The 23,485-nt window shown below is 49.5% G+C and overlaps 5 protein-coding genes across 5 annotated transcripts; 2 read left to right on the forward strand and 3 right to left on the reverse strand.

Annotated features, from left to right (window-relative positions):
• The first annotated feature begins 274 nt into the window (after positions 1 to 274).
• Positions 275 to 1,402, forward strand: LOC100831283. The gene is made up of 2 exons (XM_014896456.2): positions 275 to 541; positions 579 to 1,402. The coding sequence occupies exon 2, from the start codon at positions 620 to 622 to the stop codon at positions 1,010 to 1,012; it is 393 nt and encodes a 130-aa protein (XP_014751942.1). The 5' UTR covers positions 275 to 541; positions 579 to 619; the 3' UTR covers positions 1,013 to 1,402.
• Positions 1,403 to 6,411: 5,009 nt separating this feature from the next.
• On the reverse strand, positions 6,412 to 8,971 carry LOC104581499 (cation/H(+) antiporter 19). The gene has a single exon (XM_010229119.2). It carries the CDS (start codon positions 8,716 to 8,718, stop codon positions 6,436 to 6,438), a length of 2,283 nt encoding a protein of 760 aa, XP_010227421.1. The 5' UTR covers positions 8,719 to 8,971; the 3' UTR covers positions 6,412 to 6,435.
• A 2,619-nt stretch (positions 8,972 to 11,590) lies between these two features.
• LOC100831892 (mannan endo-1,4-beta-mannosidase 3) lies at positions 11,591 to 13,811 on the reverse strand. The gene is made up of 3 exons (XM_010229124.3): positions 13,145 to 13,811; positions 12,834 to 13,034; positions 11,591 to 12,745 (listed from the first exon to the last, which is right to left on the reverse strand). Exons 1-3 carry the CDS (start codon positions 13,472 to 13,474, stop codon positions 11,864 to 11,866), a joined length of 1,413 nt encoding a protein of 470 aa, XP_010227426.1. The 5' UTR covers positions 13,475 to 13,811; the 3' UTR covers positions 11,591 to 11,863.
• A 3,852-nt stretch (positions 13,812 to 17,663) lies between these two features.
• Positions 17,664 to 20,371, reverse strand: LOC100822205 (50S ribosomal protein L18, chloroplastic). Its single transcript, XM_003563309.4, has 3 exons — positions 20,099 to 20,371; positions 18,926 to 19,087; positions 17,664 to 18,005 (listed from the first exon to the last, which is right to left on the reverse strand). The coding sequence occupies exons 1-3, from the start codon at positions 20,294 to 20,296 to the stop codon at positions 17,856 to 17,858; spliced, it is 510 nt and encodes a 169-aa protein (XP_003563357.1). The 5' UTR covers positions 20,297 to 20,371; the 3' UTR covers positions 17,664 to 17,855.
• A 1,704-nt stretch (positions 20,372 to 22,075) lies between these two features.
• On the forward strand, positions 22,076 to 23,241 carry LOC112269979. Its single transcript, XM_024457555.1, has one exon. It carries the CDS (start codon positions 22,171 to 22,173, stop codon positions 23,152 to 23,154), a length of 984 nt encoding a protein of 327 aa, XP_024313323.1. The 5' UTR covers positions 22,076 to 22,170; the 3' UTR covers positions 23,155 to 23,241.
• Positions 23,242 to 23,485: the final 244 nt, after the last annotated feature.

Consider the following 23,485-nt stretch of genomic DNA (forward strand, 5'->3'; position numbering starts at 1 on the left):
CCCTGATCCCCTCGACCACAAGAGAAGAAATATTTTTTTCCTTTTCGTAGGAAAAAAATGTATAAAAAGGAAAAAAATGTATAATTCTAAAATAAATAATACAATCCAGAAGCTACAAAAGGCAGTGTCATTTTCGAATCAAGCAGAAAGTGCATGATTGGCCATCTAAACTAAACTCGTTTCAATCCATCCTCATCCCCCTCTAAAAGACTTGACAGGAGAAACGAAAATCATACTACGAAGTAGTACTCCGTATTAAAATTTAGGCAAAGCAAAACGTCCAAGGTTAGCATAAAAGCCGCCCACCCTCCGCCTCCCACTCCAACCATCGCCCCTTTCCTCTTCCTCTCCTCTCCAAGCAACAAGCAGCGCAGCCTGCTCTGCTCTTCCTCCTCCAGCCGCCGCCGCAGCTTACCCTATAAATTCTCCGCTTCGCCACAACCAGCCTCAGAATCCCCGACGCCAACCGCCGCTCTTCCTCTTCACGCTCGCGCTTAATTCTCCTACACCCGTAGCTGCGCCTGCGTGCGTTTTCTTTCCTAGCTGCATCTTGCGCCGAGAAACAGAGTTACCCGGGCAGAGTAATCCAGCCAAGGAGCGGCCCTTCGCCCAATCGCCCATGTCAGTGCGTTTGGCGGCGCCTTTGCCGGCGTCGGAGAAGATGACAACGATGTCTACGGCGGCGCCCGCGGCGTGGCCGTACGTGGAGTACATGGCGCGGTGGGAGCGTCAGGTGGAGCGGCGGCAGCTGTTCCTCCGGAGCTACCACTTCTCCCGGGACGCCGACCTCTCGCCGCGCGCGCGCACCCGCCGCGTCGTCTGGGCCGGGGCGCGCCGCCTCCGCCGCGCCGCCGCCACGGGGCTCCGCCGCCTCCGCGCGCGCCTCCGCCTCTGCTTCGCCTGGGCCACGCTCCGCCGCCGTCGGTCCCACTCCCTCGGCGGCTTCCGCTACGGCCGCCTCCCCCGCGCCGGGAAGCCCTCCAAGCCCGCCGCGTCCGTCTGCTTCTGGTAGCCGATCGCGGGTGAGCGGCGTGCATAGTGAGCCAACGCGGCACCGCTTGTTGGCTTCTTAGATTGGCGTCTGTCTGAGTCTCTGAGACAAGGCGAACTAAGTTAATTCAGCTTAACTACGTGGTAAAGAATTAGCCGGTGAATGCTAGCAGTGGTTTCTACTCTACTCCATGGATTGAGGAGTTCGTCGTTGCTTGACTAGAGAGGATGAACAGGGCTCCTGTTACTTAGGGGATTGATTAATCATGTTCATGTTTTTTGCGTTCTTTTGATATTTATTACTCTGAATTGAATGGATGATCTGTGTATTTTGCCGAACCAATCTCTCTCGAAAAGAAAGAAAAATAAATCATCTCTGTTCCTCTGTTCTTGGGGGGCGTTTGATGTCCAAGCTCTCGTTCCTAGCTGAAGAATCATGCATTCAATTCAGCCAAAACCACACTTCTTTTTCAAGTACTACTCCATATAAAAATAGTAGTTCTACTAATAACTACCAATATTTTTTCTGGTAATCCTGTGCCAATCATTCATGCACACAAGATGAGGATGTGAAAGATGTGTGGTGTCTTTTTGCAGCCATCCAGTGAGCCAGTGAGTCAGTCAGGGACCAAGTCTAAAAAGATTGCAGTCAGTCTTGAAGTGGGTGAGGTGAGGTGAGCCACACCGCGGTGTCCCAGCTTTATTTCAAGTGCATGTCCCGGTCAAAAGGCAGATGCAGAGAAGCAAAAGAGGAGGATGCCGTTGGTTTTGCATTTGCATTGCCTCCTTCTTCCCTTTTCCATGATGATGACCTCTTACTTTCTCGCAAGACAAAACGGAATCTTGGCCGGTTTTCTCGACCTGTGCAGGCGTAAAATTCCGAGCTTTGATCGTTGGGTTCGGAACACATTTGAAAGAAGGTTCTGACTTCTGATGGCAATTTCCGGAGATGCTATTTCCGATGATGATGATGCATATGTTTAAGAGCATGTCCAGCAATAGCACCTAAACAGGACCCCTAAATTTGTAAATAGGGGCCAGCCCTCGTAAGTAGAGGCTCAAAAACTGCTATTTGCTCCATCAGGAGCCCCTATTTCACAACCCTCAAATTTATTTCTCTATTATGTCAACACATATAGCATATAAATATTAACTCTTTCAACGTAGCTCAACCCAAATGTCATGCAACATTTCAGACATAGTTTTTGCGTCACATCGAAAGTAAAATCATGGAATACATAAAAAGTTCATGCAACACAACAATATCAAAATAAATTCTGACTCATGTCGCCACCATTGCCATCTGCCCCTCCAAAACTCCCGTTGCCACCAAAGCCATCTCCGAAGGTAGCACCTCCGAAGTCACCTGCAAAGCCTCCAGCACCACCTCCGAAGTCACCTCCCAAGACTCCACCATCACCACCAAAGCTTGCACTCCTACCTCCAAAGCTTGTATTGAGCTCAACCAACTTTGCATTTGCTATTTTCGCTCTCATTGCCAACACATATGTCTTCACATCCGCCTCCAATGCGTTGACATCACAAAACATGACCTTCTGCTCTTTGCTCCCACATCAACCTTCGCTCCTCAATTGAGATTTGCGCTCTTGCATGCTCTTGGTCTCCCTCCACCTCTCTTCTTTGAACTTCTCTTCCCTCTCCTTCACATGAACCAAATCTTTAATTGCTTGCTTGTAAAGTCCAGATTCACTCTCATTCTTTGCCTTGTCCTTTTCTTTCTCCTTTGCTTGCTTCCTCTCTATTGGTCTTTTCTGTTTTGAATCAGGAGTTGGACTACTGCTCCTATCATTTCCATGTTATTCACCTTCAGATGGACTTGATGACTTGCTCTTCTTGGTGACACCAAGTGATTGAAACTTCTCATTGTTCCTAACTTGGATCCAACAATGGACATATTGAAATGACCTATTGTGGTTGGTGGAATTATACAACTCTTGGCTTTCAATAAGCTGCATTACAGATGAAATACAACATTGTGTTACTCTGAAAAAAACAAGTGTAAATAATTTGTACAATTGGTCTGGAAGTGAACTTACATGCTCCTTGTAAGGTACGCCACTTGGATGCCTACGCTCAACTTGCTCAAAGCATGTTTGAAACTTCATGCAATGCTTCTGTAGGGCGCTCCAACGATGCTCAAGAGTTTGCATTCCTGTCAGACTCAAAGTCACGGTTTTCATGGTAATGGTCCGCAATCCTCTTCCAATATGCTCTCCCCGGCTGCTCATCCCAATAATAGGATCCATGCTAATGCTCTGCCATGACTTGCAAAGCTGAATGTCCTCTTGCTGAGTGTAATTGCCAGACCTCTTTGCATGTACTTTGCCATTAGGTTGAGACAATGTAATGTCCTCTGCATCGATATCATCATCCATCATTTGCATATATGACTCATTCCCAACATGTGTAGCAGTCAACCCACTGCAATAAATCACAATTATGATTCTAGCATGGTATATCTTGCAAACAACATCTATCTATTTATCTCATCTATCATACAACATCATCTACCATATTTGCCAAAAAAAAACAGCATCAATCTCATCTATCACCACAATATGAGAACCATCAAGCACACAGCAGTGAAGAACTTATCATTTTCCATTCTTCTACCATTCCATTCCCAACATCATAACCACACATATGAGAACCATCAATCACATAGCGGTGAAGAACCATCAATATGATATGAGAACCATCAATCCCATTCCCAAAATCATCTACCATTTTGCATTTGTCTCATCACAAATTGGAAAAGAAAAAAAGAAGAAAGAACTTACCTTTCCTCTTCTGCCCCTGCAGTGAAGAACTGCGCCGCCGGAGGAGATGAGAATGGTGGTGGGTGGCTGCGCGACGGCAGCATGTCGGCAGCGGGGACGGCAGACGAGCCCGAGATGAGAGCCACCGCAGGGTTGCCGCGCCCCTTCTTTGTGCCTACGATGCCTGCGGAGGGTCCCCGTGGCCGCGGCTTCCTCTTCTTGGTCGTCGGGTGCTGCGGTGGTAGCGGAGCGTGCGGAGCTCCACTAGAAGGCGGTAGTGGCTGGGCATGGTAAGCGGCGGCGTCGGCGACAGAGGAGGGCGGCGGAATCGCAGACGACATGGCGTGCCTCGTGCGGCCTCGATTCGCGACGGCAGCGGCACGAACGGCGGCAGGGGGGCGAGATTGGCGACAGGGGAGGCGGGGAAGCAGGCGCCGGCGACAGGGGAGGCTGGGACACTGGCGGTGGCGGGAATCGTCGAGAGCGGCGGCGGGGATCTGTACGGGCGGGAGGACGCGGGCTCGCGGGAAATTTTCACGCCAGAAAAGAGAGCAACGGGAGGGGAATCGGGAGCCCCTACTTGGCCCATGGGGCTGAGGCCTCTAGGACTAATTTGGGGGCCTTTCAAAATTTTGGGACTTGTTTAGAGTCTCGGACCAAGTTTTTTGGCCTCAAATCCCCAAATCAGGATAGGAGCCCTGTCTGAGGCTGTACGTGCTCTGACTCCTTCCTCCACGAACAAAGGAAGAACGAACATCCCATCGCCATAATTGGTTTCTCGGGTACAAGTCTGAAGATTGTCTGTCAGCTGGTGCCATTGCTAGCTGCGTGAAAACTGAAAACGACTTTATGATCAAGCAGTGTCTGTCCGGCACCAATGTACTACCGGCCACGGTGGAGATAAAATAATTCCACGATGTTACTCCATGGATTAAAACTGACGCAGAAGTGCAGTTTGATACTACATCGATGCGCCCTCACCACTGTCAGAGAAAAAAAAATGCTAATACTAGAGAGGCAATCTTTCAAGTGGAGTACTAACAAGTTTGTACTATTACAAATTCAAGCACTTTTAACAAAGCTAATGGAGCAAAAAATTGTACTGGGATTGCAAATTCAAGCACTTTGAAAAGAAAAACGCGTCTACTTAATTAGTGGAGTGCTAGTGTAAGTATGCTACGTATGCTGCCACTCCAGGGTCACTGGGTTCAGTCACTGTCAGTTGATGATTGCCCCACCCCATACGCCAAATCAAGGAGACCAAACGCCGGTTTAATCACGTCGGATTGCAACCGTATCATATTAAAGCAGCAGCAGCAGTGGCCATCATCGTCGTCGACACCTGCATGTTAGTACTGTGAGAAGAAATTGAGAGTGAGATGGATGGTCCTCCTGCATGGATGCCTGCGCTGCATCTGCATCTGCATGCATGTGATATATCCGCTTAATCCGATATATTCGTGATCATGACACGATTTGTGGACTTGACTCATTGACTGTGGTGCCATACACGGCCGGAAACATTGAGCATGAATGCATGCATGACGCCGACGTTTGTTCCTTTTGATCCGTTTCGCCCGAGTGCTTTAGTTTGGAAGCGCTGAGCTACCTGGTTGCCATGGCACTCAGGTTGATCCGTGGAAGTTAGCTAACTTCAGAGAGATAAAGTTTGAACACGAATTAAAGCTGGGCTGGGCATGCAAGAAAGAAAGAACGAACGAAAGAGGAAACAGCCTCTCTGTCTGTGTGGGCTTAATTTGAAATTGATCAGCCTGAGACAGAACTCACTTTGAGGTGAGCTACCACTTGTAAAGACGTACTTTGAGGCTGATGTTCCGTTGCAGTATGTTCGGACAGGAACTCAGGCAAACGTGTCTGCTCTGCTCGATCGTTTCCTCTTCCTGTACACTTGTCTTGTCTTTTGGGCTCCCAAGAATCAATCGATCGACCAAGTTGCTGTGATTCCTCCACTCCACTCCTCTCCTCTCCGTGCTAGCAATTCATCACCGGCCCTTCTAGTGTAAAGTGTAAACTGGTGAAATCAAATTAACCGCAAACTGTCACCTATGGTGATCCATTGGCGGCCGGTCTCTTTGCAGCGTTATCGATGGAATTTCCCTCCCTGCGTGCGTTCTTCAGCCAGCGACTCATGGGTTTCATTCACGGGGACCAAATTACTTCTAGCACGTTTTTTCCTCTCTACAAACACCGATTGCCCCGAACAAGCTATGCGTTCGGTACGGCCCATGGGCTTGAGCTCGTAACTAGCCCATGGGCCGTACCGAACGCATCGCTTCGAAAAGTAAAGATGACCGTATCTGGGCTTGTTGTGCTCGACCGAAATGTCCCGCGAGCGGTCATTGCACACGTACAAAAGCCCATATGTACATTTCGGATTACGGCGTCTTTCGCTCAAAAGAAGCCCATAGTAGACAGCTATGTGGCTTTCAGCCTTTCACCGGCCACGTACAGATCACCGCCGCTGGAGTCGAGCTGAGCAGAGGAAAAAGATGACGGAGAAAGAAGGAAGAAACAGGAATAATCCGACGGTTCAAATATTCCGATTACAAGTTCACAAAATAATGATTTACATCTTATCTACGTACAGGGATCAGTCGAGATCGGGTACATACATCTAGCTGAGGTTAGCTGCTCACTAATTTCATCAGCACGCCGGGGACGCCGGGGACGGCATGGGCGCAGCCACCGCGGGCGCCCTAGTGGGCGTGTACGCCGGGGACGGCATCGGCGCGCCCACCACGGCGTCCTCCAGCACTTCCTCCCCCGGCGAGTCACACGTCGGGTCGCTCCTCCGGTCATACCGCTGCACCACGAGCACGGACGCCGTGGCCGAGAACTCCGCCGTGGCCAGGTAACTCCCGACGGGCCCCAGCTCGGGGCAGTCGCTCTTCTCCACCAGCACCGGCGCCGCCCTTGCCGACCGCCCCGTCACCACCAGGTTCTTCCCTCTCCCCATCGCCTTGATCGCCGCCGCCACCTCCTGCCTCCCCTCCGCCGCCACCTCCTCGTACCTCACGGAGCCGGACACCACGACGTACTTCCGAATCGCCTCCTCGTCCATGGGCACGACCTCTGCCGCGGCAGCGGCCGCGGGCTTGTCATGATCCCCCGGCGCCGTAGAACCCGTGAAGCGCGCCACGGTGAGCGCGATGCCCGGGTGCTCTGCCATGCGCGACGCGTACGCGAGCGCCTCGCGGTCGTCTGGCCCGCCGAAGAAGAGCAGCAGCACGGAGTAGGAGACTTCCGGGGCCGAGACCTGCGCCATGCCGCCCAGCGCCCGGTCCACGAGCACCGCCACGGAGCACGGCGCCTTGCGGAGCACCCGCACGTTCACGTGGTGGTACGCCCGGTCCAGGGGCTCCAGCGCCGTGCCGTCGTGGGACAGCATCTTGTGGAACGGGAGCACGATGAGCGCGGCCCGCTTGTGGACCGCCGACGCCACGATGTCCTCGTGGATCGTCGCCAGGTCCGAGATGGCCGTCATCGGCTTCACCTTCACGGCGCTCAGCCGCTGGAACGCCTCGAACGCCACCTGCACCACTTCGCCGCCGCCGCCGCCGCCCTGCTTCCCCCGGCTCGAGAACGGCAGCCCGTTCCGGCGCGCGCGCTGCACCATGGAGATGGCGGACGACCGCTCCGAGAGCTCCACCAGGTGCATGGCGTACATGGTGAGCTTGCTCCGCCTGGTTCCCCTGGACGCCTCCACCAGGTTGATCAGCGTGGGGATGCCGCGGCTGGCATGGAAGCACGCCAGCACGCGCAACTCGCTGTCGGCATCGGCGTCGTCCCGCTCCACGGTGCGGTGCGTGTAGCACGCCTGCCTGCGCGCCGGCTTGTACACGGCGGTGACGGCGGGCGTGGTGAGGAATGTTGTGACGAGCGCCATGAGCACGAGGATGGCGAAGGCCTCCTCGTTGAGCACCTTGCGGTCGCGGCCGATATTGAGCACGATGAGCTCCACGAGCCCCTTGGTGTTCATCATCAGACCCAGCGCCACCGCCTCCCGCACCGGCACCCGCATCAGCAGCGACGTCAGCACCGTGCCGCCGATCTTGCCCACGCAGGCCGTCGTGATCACCAGCAGCAGGAGCCCCCAGGATTTCGCCCCCGAGATTGTGCCCACGTTCGTCTTGAGCCCGCTCGACACGAAGTAGAGCGGCAGCAGTAGAGAAGACACCAGGTCCTCAATCTTCTCCGTCAGCGCGCCCGCGAAGGCGCCTTCCTTGGGGACGAGCACGCCGATGACGAACGCGCCGAACAGCGCGTGGATGCCGATGGTGTCCGTGGTGAGCCCGGCCGCGAGGACGATGGTCATGGCCGCGCACACGAAGGACTCCTTCACCGGCTCGCCGTCCGGGGAGCGGCGCGCCATGTGCACGAGCAACGGCCGGACGAGCAGGACGGCGGCGGCGACGAAGGCGGCGCCGGAGAGGAGCACGTAGACGGACGCGAGCGGCGAGCCGGAGCCCGAGAGCGCGATGGCGAGCGCCAGCAGGATCCATGCCGTGACGTCGTTCACGGCGGCCGCCGACATGGCCATGCGGCCGAGCTCGGTGGTGAGGAGCTTGAGCTCGGCGAGGATGCGGGCGAGGACGGGGAACGCGGTGATGGAGAGCGCGACGCCCATGAAGACGATGAAGGGGCCGCGCGGGGCGTCCGGGGCCACGGCGTCGCGGAGCACGAGAGAGGAGCCCACGCCGAGGGAGAAGGGAAGCGAGATGCCGGCCACGGCGATGGCCAGGGCGCTGCGGCCCGTGCGCTTCAGCGAGGCCGGGTCCAGCTCCAGGCCCACCAGGAACAGGAAGAAGAGCAGCCCGATGTTGGCGAGCGTGTCCAGCACCGTCAGGCTCTCCCTGGGGAACACATTGTCCAGGAACATTTTGCTCCGCCCAAGCGCCGACGGCCCCAGGAGCATGCCGCCCTGCATTTCGCCATTGAACCGCAAATTAATGTGACCTCAGGGACAGCAGCAACAGTAAAATCAACATTCCAAGCTTGAACTGCTAGCTAGAATCAAAGGAAATGAAGTATAAAATCATTGTGGTACACGACCTTTGCTAGAGAAGCAGTACATGAATTTTGATGCAATCAAGTGATATGACTGATCCTTACTGTCTCTTTTTCTTTCTGGCAAATAAGTGATGGCACTAGTTCGATGCTAGTACTCCGTAACACCCTGACCATGAAAATCTACTTTGATGGGTCTAAATGTCAGCTCATGTCAGTAAGTGAAATAAGCTTGAGTAGACAAAGACAACAACATCAAAAAACACTGAGTTGATTTTAAAGTAGCTATGTAGATATATAAATTCCTCTCTCAAATACAAAAACATGTAAAAGTTTAAACTTCTATTTGGAGTACTGCTAGTAGTGCATTTGGCTTCTTAATTAATTAATCAATAATGTAAAGTACTACTGTTCCGAACTCGATTACTGGTGCTCCAGAAGTAGGCAAAGACAAAATTAGAAGATGGCTAAGTATGGGCAGGGGAGCTAGAGAGGCAATTAGTGCCTTCAGTTTGTAGCTAGAAACCCGGAAGAATTTTTTAGGGTCCAAAGCTGAACTACTTCGAATAAACTTCTATTGCTGCTGCAGTAGCGTACCAGAATGAATCAGTGATCAGAGAGATTTTCCTTCCTCGCTGAGATTTTCTGATTACTCCGCACAAAAATTAGCAATAGAGGAAAAACAGGGGGGGACAACAAGAATGTGCAAAGTTTTTTTCTTGTTTGACCAACTTGGCAGTTGTACTGTCTTTTCAATTGGTAGGAGAAAACAGGTGTCAACATAGTACGTACAAACTAAAATGAACCAAGAATATGCAAACTTTTACTTTAAAAACAGTGTTAATTAAAGTGATATACTCCAAGCAGATGCAGATGATCATTAATAATTAGCAGCAACACTGACGCTTCAATAGATATTTGCACCATGGTCTAATGGAACTGCAAATGATCATTCAGGCTAGGCAGGTAAGCAGCATGCTTAATTAATTATCCTAATTAATCAAACTATACATGGCATCTCCTCAAGCACGCAAATGCTCGTATATTATAATCGTTCACAAATAAATCGCCTACGTACGCATGCTGATGCAATGCGATGCGAGCAACAAGCAAAACAAATTGCATGCCGCGGAGCAGTGAGATTTTTTTTTTGATCGGGCTTGTTACCGCGGAGCAGTGAGACGAATTGATGTCGAGAGAATAAAATTGAAATTAGCCTATTTACGAAGTTAATCACGGCGAGTGAATGCAAGAACGGTGGTATTTTCTTACGATGATCTCGGCGATGACGCGGGGCTGTCGGAGCGGGCGGAGGGCGAAGGCGAGGCTGCGGGTGACGACGACGACGAGGCAGATCTGCAGGAGGAGGAGCGGCAGCGAGTGCCGCAGCGGGTCGTCGCCCTGCCACACCCCTTCCGACGTCGACCTTATCGGCACGTACGCCCCCGCCTCCTCATCTGCTTCCTCCCGCCGGACGCCGCCGCCACCGGCCGGCGCCATTATTTCCAACACCGATCTCATCGATCGATCATTCGGCGATGCATGCATGACAACGAGAAGCTAGCTAGGGAGGAGCTAGATGACCAAGATGCTCGGCCGGAGGGGGGAAGAAAAATTAAGGGGAGATAATAGAGATTAGAGAGTATGTCAAGGTTAACTCACACCGGCCACACGTGTGTCTCTCACACATGTGGGCAGTATGTACGTACGGCTGTTTCTTCGAGCTAGCTTACAACCCCACCGTTTTTCTCTCTCACACCCCTCGATCAGCTTGCCCCGACGACAAATATAGCCGGTGAGGTTAGTGATCCATGGAGCTCTGGACTTAATTCGTTAATTAGCTCAGTACAATTGTTGGCAGAGCTTGTGACACGCTCTAGCTTAATTCACTTGCTTGTTATTTATAGGCCGGTCGGTTCACCGGTGAGTACTGAATTCAATCTCGCAACGTGGTCTCTATTTTATACTCTCTCCGTGTCATATTAAGTAATTCAAATTTATTCAAATATAAATGTATTTATGTTTAAAGATACGTCTAATAAAAAGTCTGGGACGGAGGGAGTACTTGGAAGGTGCATGTACCTACGTACGTACGAAATGTACCCTGTGCCGTTACGAATACAGAGTTTGCGTTATTGGATACGTTTCAGCCCAGAATCAAAAGCTAGCCCAGTGCATCTTCAAAATCGACAGCTCCTTATGGGCCTGCACCAGCCCATCCAGTCGTTTTGTCCTCTCTCATTTCCCCCCTCCTTATCAAGCCATTTTACTCTCAAAAAAAAAATCAAGCCATTTTGGTTGTTAGAAAGGCCCATCTTTCTTTGGGCTTCCACTTGCCCAGACGTCTTAACCCAAACCGAACGCGACACCACACGAAGCCCAGCCGCCCAGGCCGGCATTTGTCGTTCCCGTCCCCCGTTCTTCGTCCACCGAGGAAGAAGAATCAGAAAAAAAAGGCCATCAACAAATGCTCCCCCTCCTCTGCGTGGGCGCCGGCATATATAAGAACTGCCGGTTCATCTCGACTGGCGACTGCTCACGTTATTATATGGCTAGTACGTATATTAGTACATGATCTTGCTGGTTGCTCTCTGTTGTCCCCCCAAACAGAAGAGATCAAACCACAAGAGACGGTATAATGGGACGGAGGCCCGACAGCATCCTTAAAACTATAAGAGCAACAGTCAATGTCGCTATTTGTATTCCTCCTCTGATGCATGGTTGCCGTCCTAAATTTAGCCAGTCCAAAGTGGAACTGTATTTATGTCAGAAAGATGGGACGACCTTTCACATGGCCCATGGAAACTGTTTTCAGTATTTCCTCACCAAAACATTCAGCGTATATATACAAGAAGAAGACAGTATTTTATACTCTGACCAATCATCCTGACCGACCTCTACTTTCCACCCGAGTACTTCTTCTGCTAGTTACACTTGCACTGCACATAGCTAGTCTGTTAATTAACAGGTAACTAAACCTTTTGGAGAAGAAAGGCACGCACACAAAAATGATCACCAGTTTGTACAACTACAACCTGAAACTGAACCTAGCTATACACTTTTGTCTAGACGGTACCGAACAGGGAAGAAATGTCTTTGAACAAGGAGACGAAACGAGTCGGCAGTCTTTGGACATGGGGATGGATATCACTGCCGCCGTCCCAGCTGCCACCAGAAGTACTGCCAATCTTCCTCGGCGAGCTCCTTCTCCTCCTCCGGCGAACGCCATCATCAAACTTCCCATCGAGCTCGGCCAGCTGCCGAGAGTGGTTACTGATGATGCCAGCAGCCCGGGCGTCCTCAGGGAATATGATCTCATACCCATCCCTAAGCCCATCCATCCCATCATCATCAATCAGCAGCTGCCAGAACGCGCCTCCGACAAGCGGCCCACCCTCCGACGCCGACGCATAGATCGCATCAAGAACCATCCCAAGAAAATAATCCCTCCGCTGCGTCCCGTTGGCAGCCGCTTCGTCGTCGTCCTCCCAGAGGAACTTGCCGTACTCGGTGACGAGCAGCGGCTTGCGGAGGTGGATCTCCGTGTCGCGGACGTGGGCCGCGGTCCAGTTGCGGAAGAACTCGGCCTGCCGGGCCGCCGTGGAGCCCCAGAGCCAGACGTCCGGGTAGAGGTGGATGGTGGCGAAGTCGATCCCGGGGGCGCTGTGGGTGGCCACGTAGTTTGTCCCGTAGTAGATGCCCCACGGGTTCAGCTCCTTGCTCTCGTGCGCGCCGTCGCCGTAGAAGCCCTCGAGGCCGGCCGTCACCAGGTGCTGCCCGCCGTCGATGGACTTGACGTACGGCGCCATCTCTTCCACCCAGGCTTGCACCATGGCGCCTGTTGGGTCGGCGTAGCAACGGGGCTCGTTCATGAGCTCCCAGCCGAAGATGGTCGCGTCGTCCTTGTATGGCACCCCCGTCACCATGTTCACCCTCGTCACCACCCTCTGCGTGCCACGTAGATAAAGCTTTCTTTCAGATCATGGAAAATGAAACATGTGTGTTTTCGTTATAACGTAGTAGCATGTATTGTACCTTGACGTGGTTCTTGTAGTAGTCCTTGGTGATGGTGGAGTTGAAGAAGTCGTCGGCGGAGGTGAGGTTGCCGGCGCCTGAGGCGGCGTTGGCCCATTGGACGTACTGGCGCTTGCCGCCGAAGTCGTCGAAGTTGTTGGTGAGGCAGAGGAGGAGGTAGATCCCATGCCGCTTAGCCTCGGCGATCACGAAGTCCAGGCCCTGCCAGAAAATCCAACAACAACCAACTTGTTATTTGTCTGCTCCTACTACGTTAAGCGGCAAGCACGAAGCACAGAATTGATGCCAGCATGCGTCGAGAATCCGAGTACCTGGAACATGGCCTCGTCGTAGACGCCGGGGGAGGACTGCAGGGGCCGGTCGCCGCCGTCGCTGAAGGCCCATGTCCTGGCCAGGTTGAGCCCGTGCGCCGCGGCCTGCCGGAACGCCGCGGTCACCTTGCCCCTCCGCGCCGGCTCCGACGCCACCATCATCAGCCAGTACGCGTTGAACCCGCTCAGGTACACCGCTCTCTTGCTATCTCCTTGGCCTACCACGAACCGCGTCCCGTCCACGCGCACCATGCCGTCTTCGGCACCACGAGTCACGGCCACGAATAACAAGAGGCAGAACACGACGACGCTGCCGCACGTCATCGTCATCCCCTTACGTTAGCTAGATCGAGCGCGAGACTTGCAGGCAGGTTGATGTTGCAGGGGAATGGATGAACTGATGGAATTCCTGGGCGCGAGGCCTGGGCGAGCGAAGCGCTTAATAGAGGAGCCGCCGGCCGCCGGACGGACGCCTAGAACATGCACCACAGCTTCGTACGTGTACAAAACACACAGCAAGCGCGCATGACACGCATTCATCGATCCACCCATTCCATCCGTGAAAGGGACTGCTGTATTTGAATATATCTCAACTGAAACCAGGGCCCCTTGTAGCCAAGATAATTGAGCTCTGGATGAAGAATACTCTGGTCGTGCTACTCTGGCTTACAACATTGGGCGTGAATGAGTGAGCAGCCTAATGCAGAGCAGAGCACTGTGCTGCATTGTTCTGATCGAATTGCACAGAGACACAATGCGCCGGCACGTGGGGCCGGGAAGCTGAGTTGGAGCGTTTCTAATTTTGGACGCGTGGCCTGGCATAGCCGTCGATGCGTACCAAGGGGAAATTGGAGACGTTCCGTTTCTACGGAAAGGTCAAAGATTCCACGTATCATAGCTGCCTAGTGCCGTCACGTACGTTACTGCAAGAAAACTGTCGAGCAGCCTAAGAAAACAAGATCGATCCAGAAGGTGCGCTCTGCGGGTGTCACGTACACATGGCGGCCGAGGTGGCTCGACCATTGACACGTAGCCGCACACGTGTGTGCCTGCCACGTACGGTCGGATACGTACACACGTGCGGGCTCGACGACAGCCCCTTTTTGCCGTAAAAAGAAACTCGTCCATTTCCACTTAAAATACGTACGCCAATGAAATGAACTTGAGACAAAACATACAGCTAGCTAGCTAGCATGGCCACACCAAAATGCATTTTAGCTTCAGTTTGTAAGCGCATTTCGACTCGAGAAACGTGTGGAGGAGCCGCAGTTGGACGTTGACTCTTAAGATTTATAGACCTCACGAGGACTTTTTTTTTCCTTTTTTTCAATCAGATGATCCACAGAAAAAAGTTTGAGAATTCTTTTTATTTTTATTTTTGCATGGTGTGAAGAACCACACGTTTTGTGACCGGCGATTTGGCGCGCAATGGATGATCGATCGTGACCGCCGACACGACCCCTCATCATGTAGCCGCGATTACGTGTCTAATTAATGGACAGCGTCAAGCCCCGGCAAATGTGTTCTTCGTTCGGAGCCGGGAAGAGCTGAGTTGGAGCTAGCCCTCCTAATTTCGACGTGCAATTTCCAAACGTTCCGTTCCGTTTCTTACTGCTACTGCAAAGCAGCTGCCGCCAGGATCGATCGACAGGGACGCACGCACGCACTTGGTCGGCCGGCACGCGGTCGGAAAGGTCGAGATCGATTCTGCACAACACACATAGTAGCAGCAGTAGTATATCGTATAGCTGGCTAGTCCTGTCACGTAACCGCAAAAAACTGTCGACGGAGAGAGATAGAGGGGAAAGAAGGAAGGAGAGACTGGTCGAGAAGGTGCACTGCACCTTTTAACTTCAGTTTGTAAGTGCATCTTAATTTCATTTCAGTTCGTATATTATATGTTTTGAATTTTGAAAGAAACCCAACGCGGATTTTTATTTTATTTTCTGACGAGATGATCTGAAAAAACAAGTTTGATGAGAAATTTATTTGCTTTTTTTTTGCATCGTGTTGTAACGGCCTAGATCAGACACGTGTGCTGCCACTTAATAACGTACGCCCATTTCAGACTAACTAAAACTTGCAGCTAGCATGGCTGGCCACCAAAGTGCATTTCAATTTCAACTTCAGTTTGCAGCTAGACGTGTGTACAAGAGCAATTGGAACGTTTGACTCTAGGATTTAGAAACCTGACGAGGTAGTTCTAGGAATTTATGTATTTCTACCAAATTTTTGATCTTTGATCAAGATTTGGTTCTTATTTGAATGAGAGCCAACTATTTGGCAAGCCAAAGCTCCAATACCAATTTTAGTTCATTATTTTGGTCAAAGTTGGCCAATTTATGGGAAAAAAATCATCAACCAAATTTTTGGCAAAGTTATTATGAGTTCAAACCAAACAGCCCCTTAGGCATCCGCAAAGGATAGGCCTTAACCGACTCTTGTTTGAAATTTGCTTGTGTGGAGGAAAGATAAATAAGACGACGATCATCACGGCTGGCACCTCATAGTGCAATTGCGATTACGTGTACGATTAATGGACCGCCGCGTCAAGCCGGCACATCTTCTCCTCTTCTTCTTCTTTTTTGAGTTTGGATTCTTGTTTACAGATAGAGAAACAGGATATGTAATATTGCCGGCACATCATATGGGAGATGCTACTCTCGGGAACCATCCAAACTGACCAAGCCTTGTAGACGAAGCCAAAATTGGACACTTCTCTTGATAATGATGTCTAAAGGATGTCTTCTACTCACTAATTAATCGTTTTACCAAGAGTCTCTGAAAAGGAATTCGTTTTTTCTTTTTGCGAAAAGGAATTCGTTTGTTTAACTGGTGTGGTAAGCAGTTTACATCGATCGACGATCATCGAAGCGTGATTAGCAATCGCTGCAATGTTTTTCGAGATGGGACTTACCGTCGAATTAATGTCCGCCACGTTGAAATTTCTGCGAAAAAAGTACTTAAAGATACTTACCATCTCGTTACGTTTACTCGACAGCGGACGGACGTGGTAAAAGAAGTCAAACAGGCTTCTTCTGCACGAATATATTCCACAGCCAAAAGCAGCATTGGCAAAATTAATTTGGCATTACAGTAGCCAAGTCTTCAATTTGGTCGCTTTCAGGCTCGCCATCTGCAGAGATCCTTGAAAACAGCTCAGGTAAATGTGATGGAAGCAAGACGCCACCTACGTGTGTACTCGTGCAGTTCGATGGATGTCAACCGACCCGGCCTACACTGCTCCCCAAACTTAGACGACTAGCCAACTCAATTGGTTAGTACTAACTTGTTCTTGTTCTATCTTCCATGCATTCTTCAGATTGTCCAAGGCAGCACTGTTCGTTCCGGACACGACTTGCCTGCTGCCAAGCTCGTCGTCATGGGCGCCGGGAAGATGCTATTCAGGGCGAGCTAATTATAATTAAGGAAATAAGGATCGTGTCAACCTTGTCGATCGTCAGAGGCTCAGAGCTGTCCATGCACGGATGGTTTTTCAGGACACGTATCCGGTCTGTTTTTACCTGGGCCGCTCGTGTCGGAGCACATACCTCTGGACACCTCAGATACGTCTCACTCTGAACAAAATCCTCTTATCTTAAATCTTATTTCTGGGAGATCTTTATCTGGGGTGAACTGTCTCTATCGACAGAATAGGAGTTTGCCAAATAGGAAGAACTTTGAGAAACGGAAATGAAACTCTCTCCGGCATATACGAGAGCTTCAGAAGCAGGTGGAATTTAATCAACGGCATATACTAGTACCGTAGTACGGCATATGAATTGAACCACGCAAAGTAGCAGCGCTGCCTCGAGATCCTTCTTGTGTAGTTGTGTTCATCCAATCCAACAGCAACTCGATCTAAAGGAAATTATGACGAATCGAGCTGAAAGAGACGTCACCAGCAAACAAAATGAAATTAACCAGCGTATCATGCAATGAACTTAATGCAAAAACGACCGTTTCTCCAGCCGATCGACTTGTTTCGAACTTGTTTTCTAAATACGAGTAAATTCTATTCTGCACGAGGTATTTGTACGCATTTGTGGCATATCTTGCGGTCGGTGCACCCATTTTCTGATCTATCAACACACTGCGACTTCGAGAAAATGTTTCAAGTTAGGGAAAAACTCAAAGGAAATATTTTCAGACGGAAAAATAGCATGAAATTTATAGCAATCCTTTTCGCACAAATGCATAGCCATTATTAAGAAAGATACCACCATGACCTGCTCCTGATATGATTCGACACTGACGGAGAAGAAAAGAGCAAGAAGCAGAAGACATAATTTTGAGACAAGCAGATTGATGTTGCCTTCATTTATAGCAGATGGTGCATCCGTGCAATCAGCACGTTTATACTCAGCAGTCAGGCGTATCCCATGGTGACAACATTGAGTATCTTCTGTTCCAAATTGAGCTGTCAGTGTATTGCCCTGGAACTTCACAATCACGTACTGCTGCAATCATGATTGGATGTCCCTATTTGCTAGTGCTGGTTTCAGAAGGCTGAAGAGAATTAACACAACACAAAATAGATCTTCCATTTGCGAGGTTGAGTCGACACTGATACAAAGATCAGGTGAAATTACAGAGTGACATGTCTGCAGAGCAACTCAAATGACTACAAAAAGAACTTCGTTCAGCAGGAGGGGGGGAGAAGGAGAATATTACAGCCGATCCTGGAAATATCAACAAACATTCAGAAGATTCAGAATTCAAGCCCGTTCTCTCTAGCGGCATCAGCCAGAGCTTTTATACGGCCGTGGTAGAGGAAACCTCCTCGATCAAAAACAACTTTGGTGATTCCTTTCTCCAAGCAGGACTTTGCAATCACTTCACCAATCTTTTGTGCCACTTCCTGGAAACCAAGTATCACAGCATTGAACTTTCATCAGAAACTAAGCATTGCCTTTCAGCAAGAAACAACTGCAGAAGCATGTTTTGGTGTCTTCGTTTTAATCTGAATTACAAATAGACTGATTCAACATTTTTGTAAGAATGAATTGTGGGGCTCCACTGATTAATAGAGAGCACTGATGTTATAAGTAGAGCTCAGAAGCAGGTGCTATCAGGCCAAGCTAGAAGTCTTAAATTAGCAAAAATAACTGTATATTTGTAACAGCTTCCATTTTGCATATGCAGAAGCAGAACAGAGTTATCTACAATATTGTTCAGACTTCAGAGATACATCAGTACAACGTTCCCATAGATTATCCAAGTTTCAACTTTAGTCTATCTAAAAGCTACTGATCTCCTTGTCTATGGTTCCACTGATCTCACTGAGTCAAGTTTTTTGGCTCATTGAATTAAATTGAGGGCCACTTGGTTGATTGAGAAAATATCACAATACTCGCAATTATACAGTCATCTCGTACAAAAGTCTAATTTATGATCTATGAGTTGCGTCACCACATAAAAAATAGGGGTCAGAGAGACAAGTGTAGTGTCGAAATCCCTCAAAAATCCCTGCTTGTTTAACTGAACGGCCATTCCTTGGAATATATTAGAATCACAGTGATAATTCAATTGTAAAAGAAAACTAATATTGGAGAAAGGAGAGTATTAATAGAAGTTTAGTTTCGTAGTAAGTCCTTATCGAAACCAGTTTCCTCTCCAACAAAGCTGCTAGTTAAATTGAATACAGTACTAATAAAGTTCAATTTTATAGAACAAGGATCATAGAACAACAAAGCAAGTCAATCAATCATTTATATAATTTTGGGATGATATCAGTTTAACATGATAGGAAAAGACATGTGTAACTCAAAACCAACTTACAGTTGTTGGCCCAGCGGAGTACTCAAGGTCCTTTGAGAGAGATTTGTGCATTGTTGAAGCTGAAGCTACAGTGCATGACTTTGTATCATCGATCACCTGAGCATATAAATGCTTGTTTGAGCGGAAAACACTGAGTCTTGGCCTCTCTGTGGTGCCACTGACCTGAAAGGAATTATGCATGATGACCTAAAGGCATGCTTCAATGGACAATAGCATAGGCAATTAGGCATACACAGTCTAAATGCAGAACCCACGGAAAAAGTTATGCACCCTTATGTATTCACATTTTTTTTTGTTTGCTAGCTCATGGGAACTAACAAGAAGGAATACTCAAGACATCACATCGTATGAATTGGACTCCATCAGTGTGGCATTGAAGCTGTGTTATTGTGACATTGCTGATCGCCCATCAGACTTACTCCCATTTTTAAGTTGCAGAATGACCGTTCAGTACCTAATACCTTCTCACGCGCATCAGTATATCAGCAGACACAAGCACCTAATTCCCATAAGAGCATACACAATGGTATGTCTTAAACTCATATCTGAAGTTCCTCCAACTCATTTAGAAACAGCACTAGATAGAACTACTCCAATACACATATAACATAAACTTTTACCACGAAAAAAAACATCACAATTCATCACCCACTGAACTCCCTGTTTTCTTGTATTTGTGCTAAGTTTTCCGATTCACATCTTCTTGAATCTAAAACACTCAGTTTAAATGACTAGATGATAGATTGCATCTCATGCAAGATACGAGTTAACCCTATCTCCCCCACCCCACAAACCTCACCAAGAATCAGAGCTGTCATAGAATTAGATACAAGTGATACGGCCTATTAAAGATGCCCTAGCTACATTCAAGCCCTTGACTCTGCCTGTTTGCAATGGCAGTTGTCGATACACACACTTCTCTGTAAAACTAACCATGGAACAAACTTGTATGGTAAACTAAATGCATTAACGAAAGATTAAGTGCTAAATCATACACTTGCATATGTTCAGCAGCTAAAGACGTAAGCAACTGCCGCAACAGAAACACATTTCGTCAAACACGTTAACGGCATGGCATTCCCCTGTGAACTTCACGCAATAAGCACGCGCCCGCTTATAATCAAATCGCGGCACGCGCATTGCCGTATGGACGAGGAAACAGCGGATGTCTACCTTCTTGCGGAGGCGGACATGGCGGGCGATGCGGTCGGCCTGGGGCGTGGACACCTTGGCCTTGGCGACGACGACCAGGGTGGACCGCCGCGCCGGCGAGTGCGGGAGCGCGGAAATGGCCGGCATGCGGACGCCTAGGTTGCCTGACATGAACGCCGGGATGGAGTGGGCGCCGGCGAGCGCCGGCGAGGCTAGCATGGCTCAATCACTCGCGCGCTCTTCACTTGGCTTCGTCGTCTCACGCGCCTAATGGCTCGTCGCCTTATCCTATCCACTGCCTGGTGTTTTTTAAGCTGCCGGACAATATTACAAAAAGGACCCCAGATGTAGTCATATTTGTACAAAGTTTCGTAATACAGGACGGGCAAAATGGCGAGCTGTACCGTGCTTTTCTGAACATTATTTTCCTATAAACCCATCGTGTATCAATTTTAAATATGTTCTGAATTGCATTTTTTCTACCTATACCGATTGTGTTATCAATTCTGAAAATGTTGTTCTCAGCTGCATATATATAATTCATTACAAGGAGGGAAAGCGATGTTACAACGTGAGTATATATCCACATTTTTGGATGGGAAACCCATCGTGTATCAATTTTAAATATGTTCTGACTTGCATTTTTTCTTCCTATACACATTGTGCCTTACTTGGGGTCGTTGATTTGGTCTCGTGTCAAAACTCCATTTTTTGCGTAATTTTTTTGAACATTATTTTCCTATAAACCCATCGTGTATCAATTTGTTCTGAATTGCATTTTTTTTCCTATACCCATTCTGCTATCAAATTTGAATATGCGCTGTTCTCAAACTGCATATAAATTTTTAAAAAAATGGCCATTGCATCTTGGGATACATGGAGAATTGAATCTTGCTATTCTGCTGTTCGTTGATGCATGCAGAAAGATAAACACATATTGGTAGATACAAGGAATTCTACTTTTCTTTTTTCCTTATAAGACAATATATACTGAAAGACGTGTAGACTGCCAAACAAAATGTTGAATGAATTGGAGAACCGCTCAATTAGCTCTGAGTAAAACAAAATGCAATCCCTACCTTCTAATTGCTGAAATCAACAACCGGTCTTAATGTTCTCGTTGATTAGTGACCTGCCGCGGCAGACTTTTCTCCAGCTGCCTCTCCTGCCGCAGCCAGAGTCCATGCAACCTCAACTGTGCTGCAACCACGTCGTTCGCGCTGCTCTACGTGATCCCTATTGCATGGCGCCAAGCTATGCATGCAGCCATGCAGGAAGAGTTCGATGCCCTACTCAGCAACAAATGCATTGGACGGTTGCAAAACACAGGGGTAGAACAGTGCATGCAATTTAGTATTCCTGAAAAGGAAGTCGTGTGACGCCAGCACCAAGACGAGGACGGAGCCTGGAGAACAATCCATACCATCTTCACCGTCACCTTTTGCTTAGATTTTTCTTTCACGTCATCTATTGCTGATGTGTCGCCTCACTAGTTTCTGTGGACCGTTGGAGATGCCCTAAGTGTGAGAGGAGGAAGAGGACATAGGAAAGGGAATGAGGGCACGGAAAGAGAACGGAGGAGAATGGGGCAGGCAGAATAAGATGAATGTGAGGTGGAGGCCGCGGTCCAAGACATCCATGCCGGGCGCGTTTCTTGTGCTGCCAATTGCCAACGAGCCCGACGTGTGTGTGACTCGACGCGGTTTTGTCCAGCATATGTGGGCATCCACGGGTTATCAATAGCAATCAAGCATTGCTTAAAGACGTGTGCAGATATATTTTGCGTTCACGACATTCCCATATTTCGTATTGACATTTCATTAACCATACCAATGATGCCATACCAGCACACCGAACTACTAATGGCAGTGGTTAATTACCAATGAATGACAGTGTTTAATCTCCCAGCACATGATCCGCTAATCGACTGTCTTTTGGTAGGGAAAGATTTCAAACAAAATAGGAATATTAATTTCTTTCCAACTATTACTCCCTTAAATTAATGTAGTATTGATTTCTTTCCAATTTTTACCGATCGGGTTGTTTCTTCTCATGCACAAATACACGCCACCGGCCGGTCGGACACAGTGACCATGAGGATGGCAACACAACGGTTGTTCTCAGTATTCCTCTTCCTCCTCCTCGCGGCGGTCGAAGGCACTCCATCGGCCATCATCTCCAAGACCTGCGCCAGAGCGTCCAACTTCAGCACGTATGGGGGCTATGACTATTGCGTGGGTGTCCTGACGGCAGACCCGGCGGCCGCCGCCGCCAATAGCACCCAAACGCTGGCCATCGCCGCCACGAAGCTTGCGCTGCACAACGTCACGTCCACGGTGCTGGTGCTGGAAGACCTCTTCAGCAGCATCGCGCATTGTGCGGGCAACTACGGCGAGATGAACCATACGGTGACGATGGCGGTAGAGGACATCCGCGCCGGACACGCGGAGGCAGCGGCCGGCAAGTTATCTGGTGCCGCCGGCGATCCTGACGACTGTGACTCACACTTGTCCAAGGGGAGCGCCAAGAAGAACCCGATGACGAAGGAGAACCACAACGCTGCGTCCTTGTCCTACACGGCGTACGGCATCACCATGGAGGCGCTGCACGCTAAGCTTCTCGCCACGACGGACGCGCCATCGGCAACCATCACGAAGGCGTGCGCTGGGCTGTCAAACTTCACGCCGCACATGGATTATGACTTCTGCGTGGGCGCGCTCGTGGCGGACCCGGCTGCCGGCGCTGCCAAGGATGCCCGCGCGCTGGCCGTCGTTGTGGCGAACCTCACCGCGGCCAACGTCTCCTCAACGCTGCTCGTGCTCCTCGACCTCCGCCATAGCCTCTCTGATTGCCTGAGCTACTACAAGGACATGAGCAAGACAGTGGCGGCCGCGGCGTACTACATCGGCGCCGGGCAAGCCGACACGGCGTCCGACTTGCTCAACGATGCTTCCAACCAGCCCGACAACTGCGACATTCTATTGTTCCAGGGGAGCGCCATGAAGAACCCGATGATGAAGGAGAACGACGATGCCAGGCACCTGACTTACTTGGCATACGCCATCGCTGATAGCTGAGTCCAAAAATCAAGTTTTATTCTTCAGTTCTTTCCAATAATATCACGGTTGTGTGCCTGCGCATGGTCGTGAGGCTTTTATTTCTCAGTATACATTGATAACCATGCTATCAAGATTTTTTTTAGTTGCACCGACATTCATTTCAGATCGAATGGTATACGAAACCAAAAAGAAATTTGCTCTCTAGCTAGTTAGTTTTTGTTTGCTCAATTAGTGGCATCATCAAATTGCTCTCGTGCTCTTTCTTATCTGAAATAAGGATGGAGACGGCAACGCGGTTTTTCTTATCTCTTTTCTATCTCTATCTCTATTGCTTATTACTAGTAATCGT

The sequence above is a fragment of the Brachypodium distachyon genome, chromosome 1, assembly GCF_000005505.3.
Source record: "Brachypodium distachyon strain Bd21 chromosome 1, Brachypodium_distachyon_v3.0, whole genome shotgun sequence".
NCBI classification, from domain to species: domain Eukaryota; kingdom Viridiplantae; phylum Streptophyta; class Magnoliopsida; order Poales; family Poaceae; genus Brachypodium; species Brachypodium distachyon.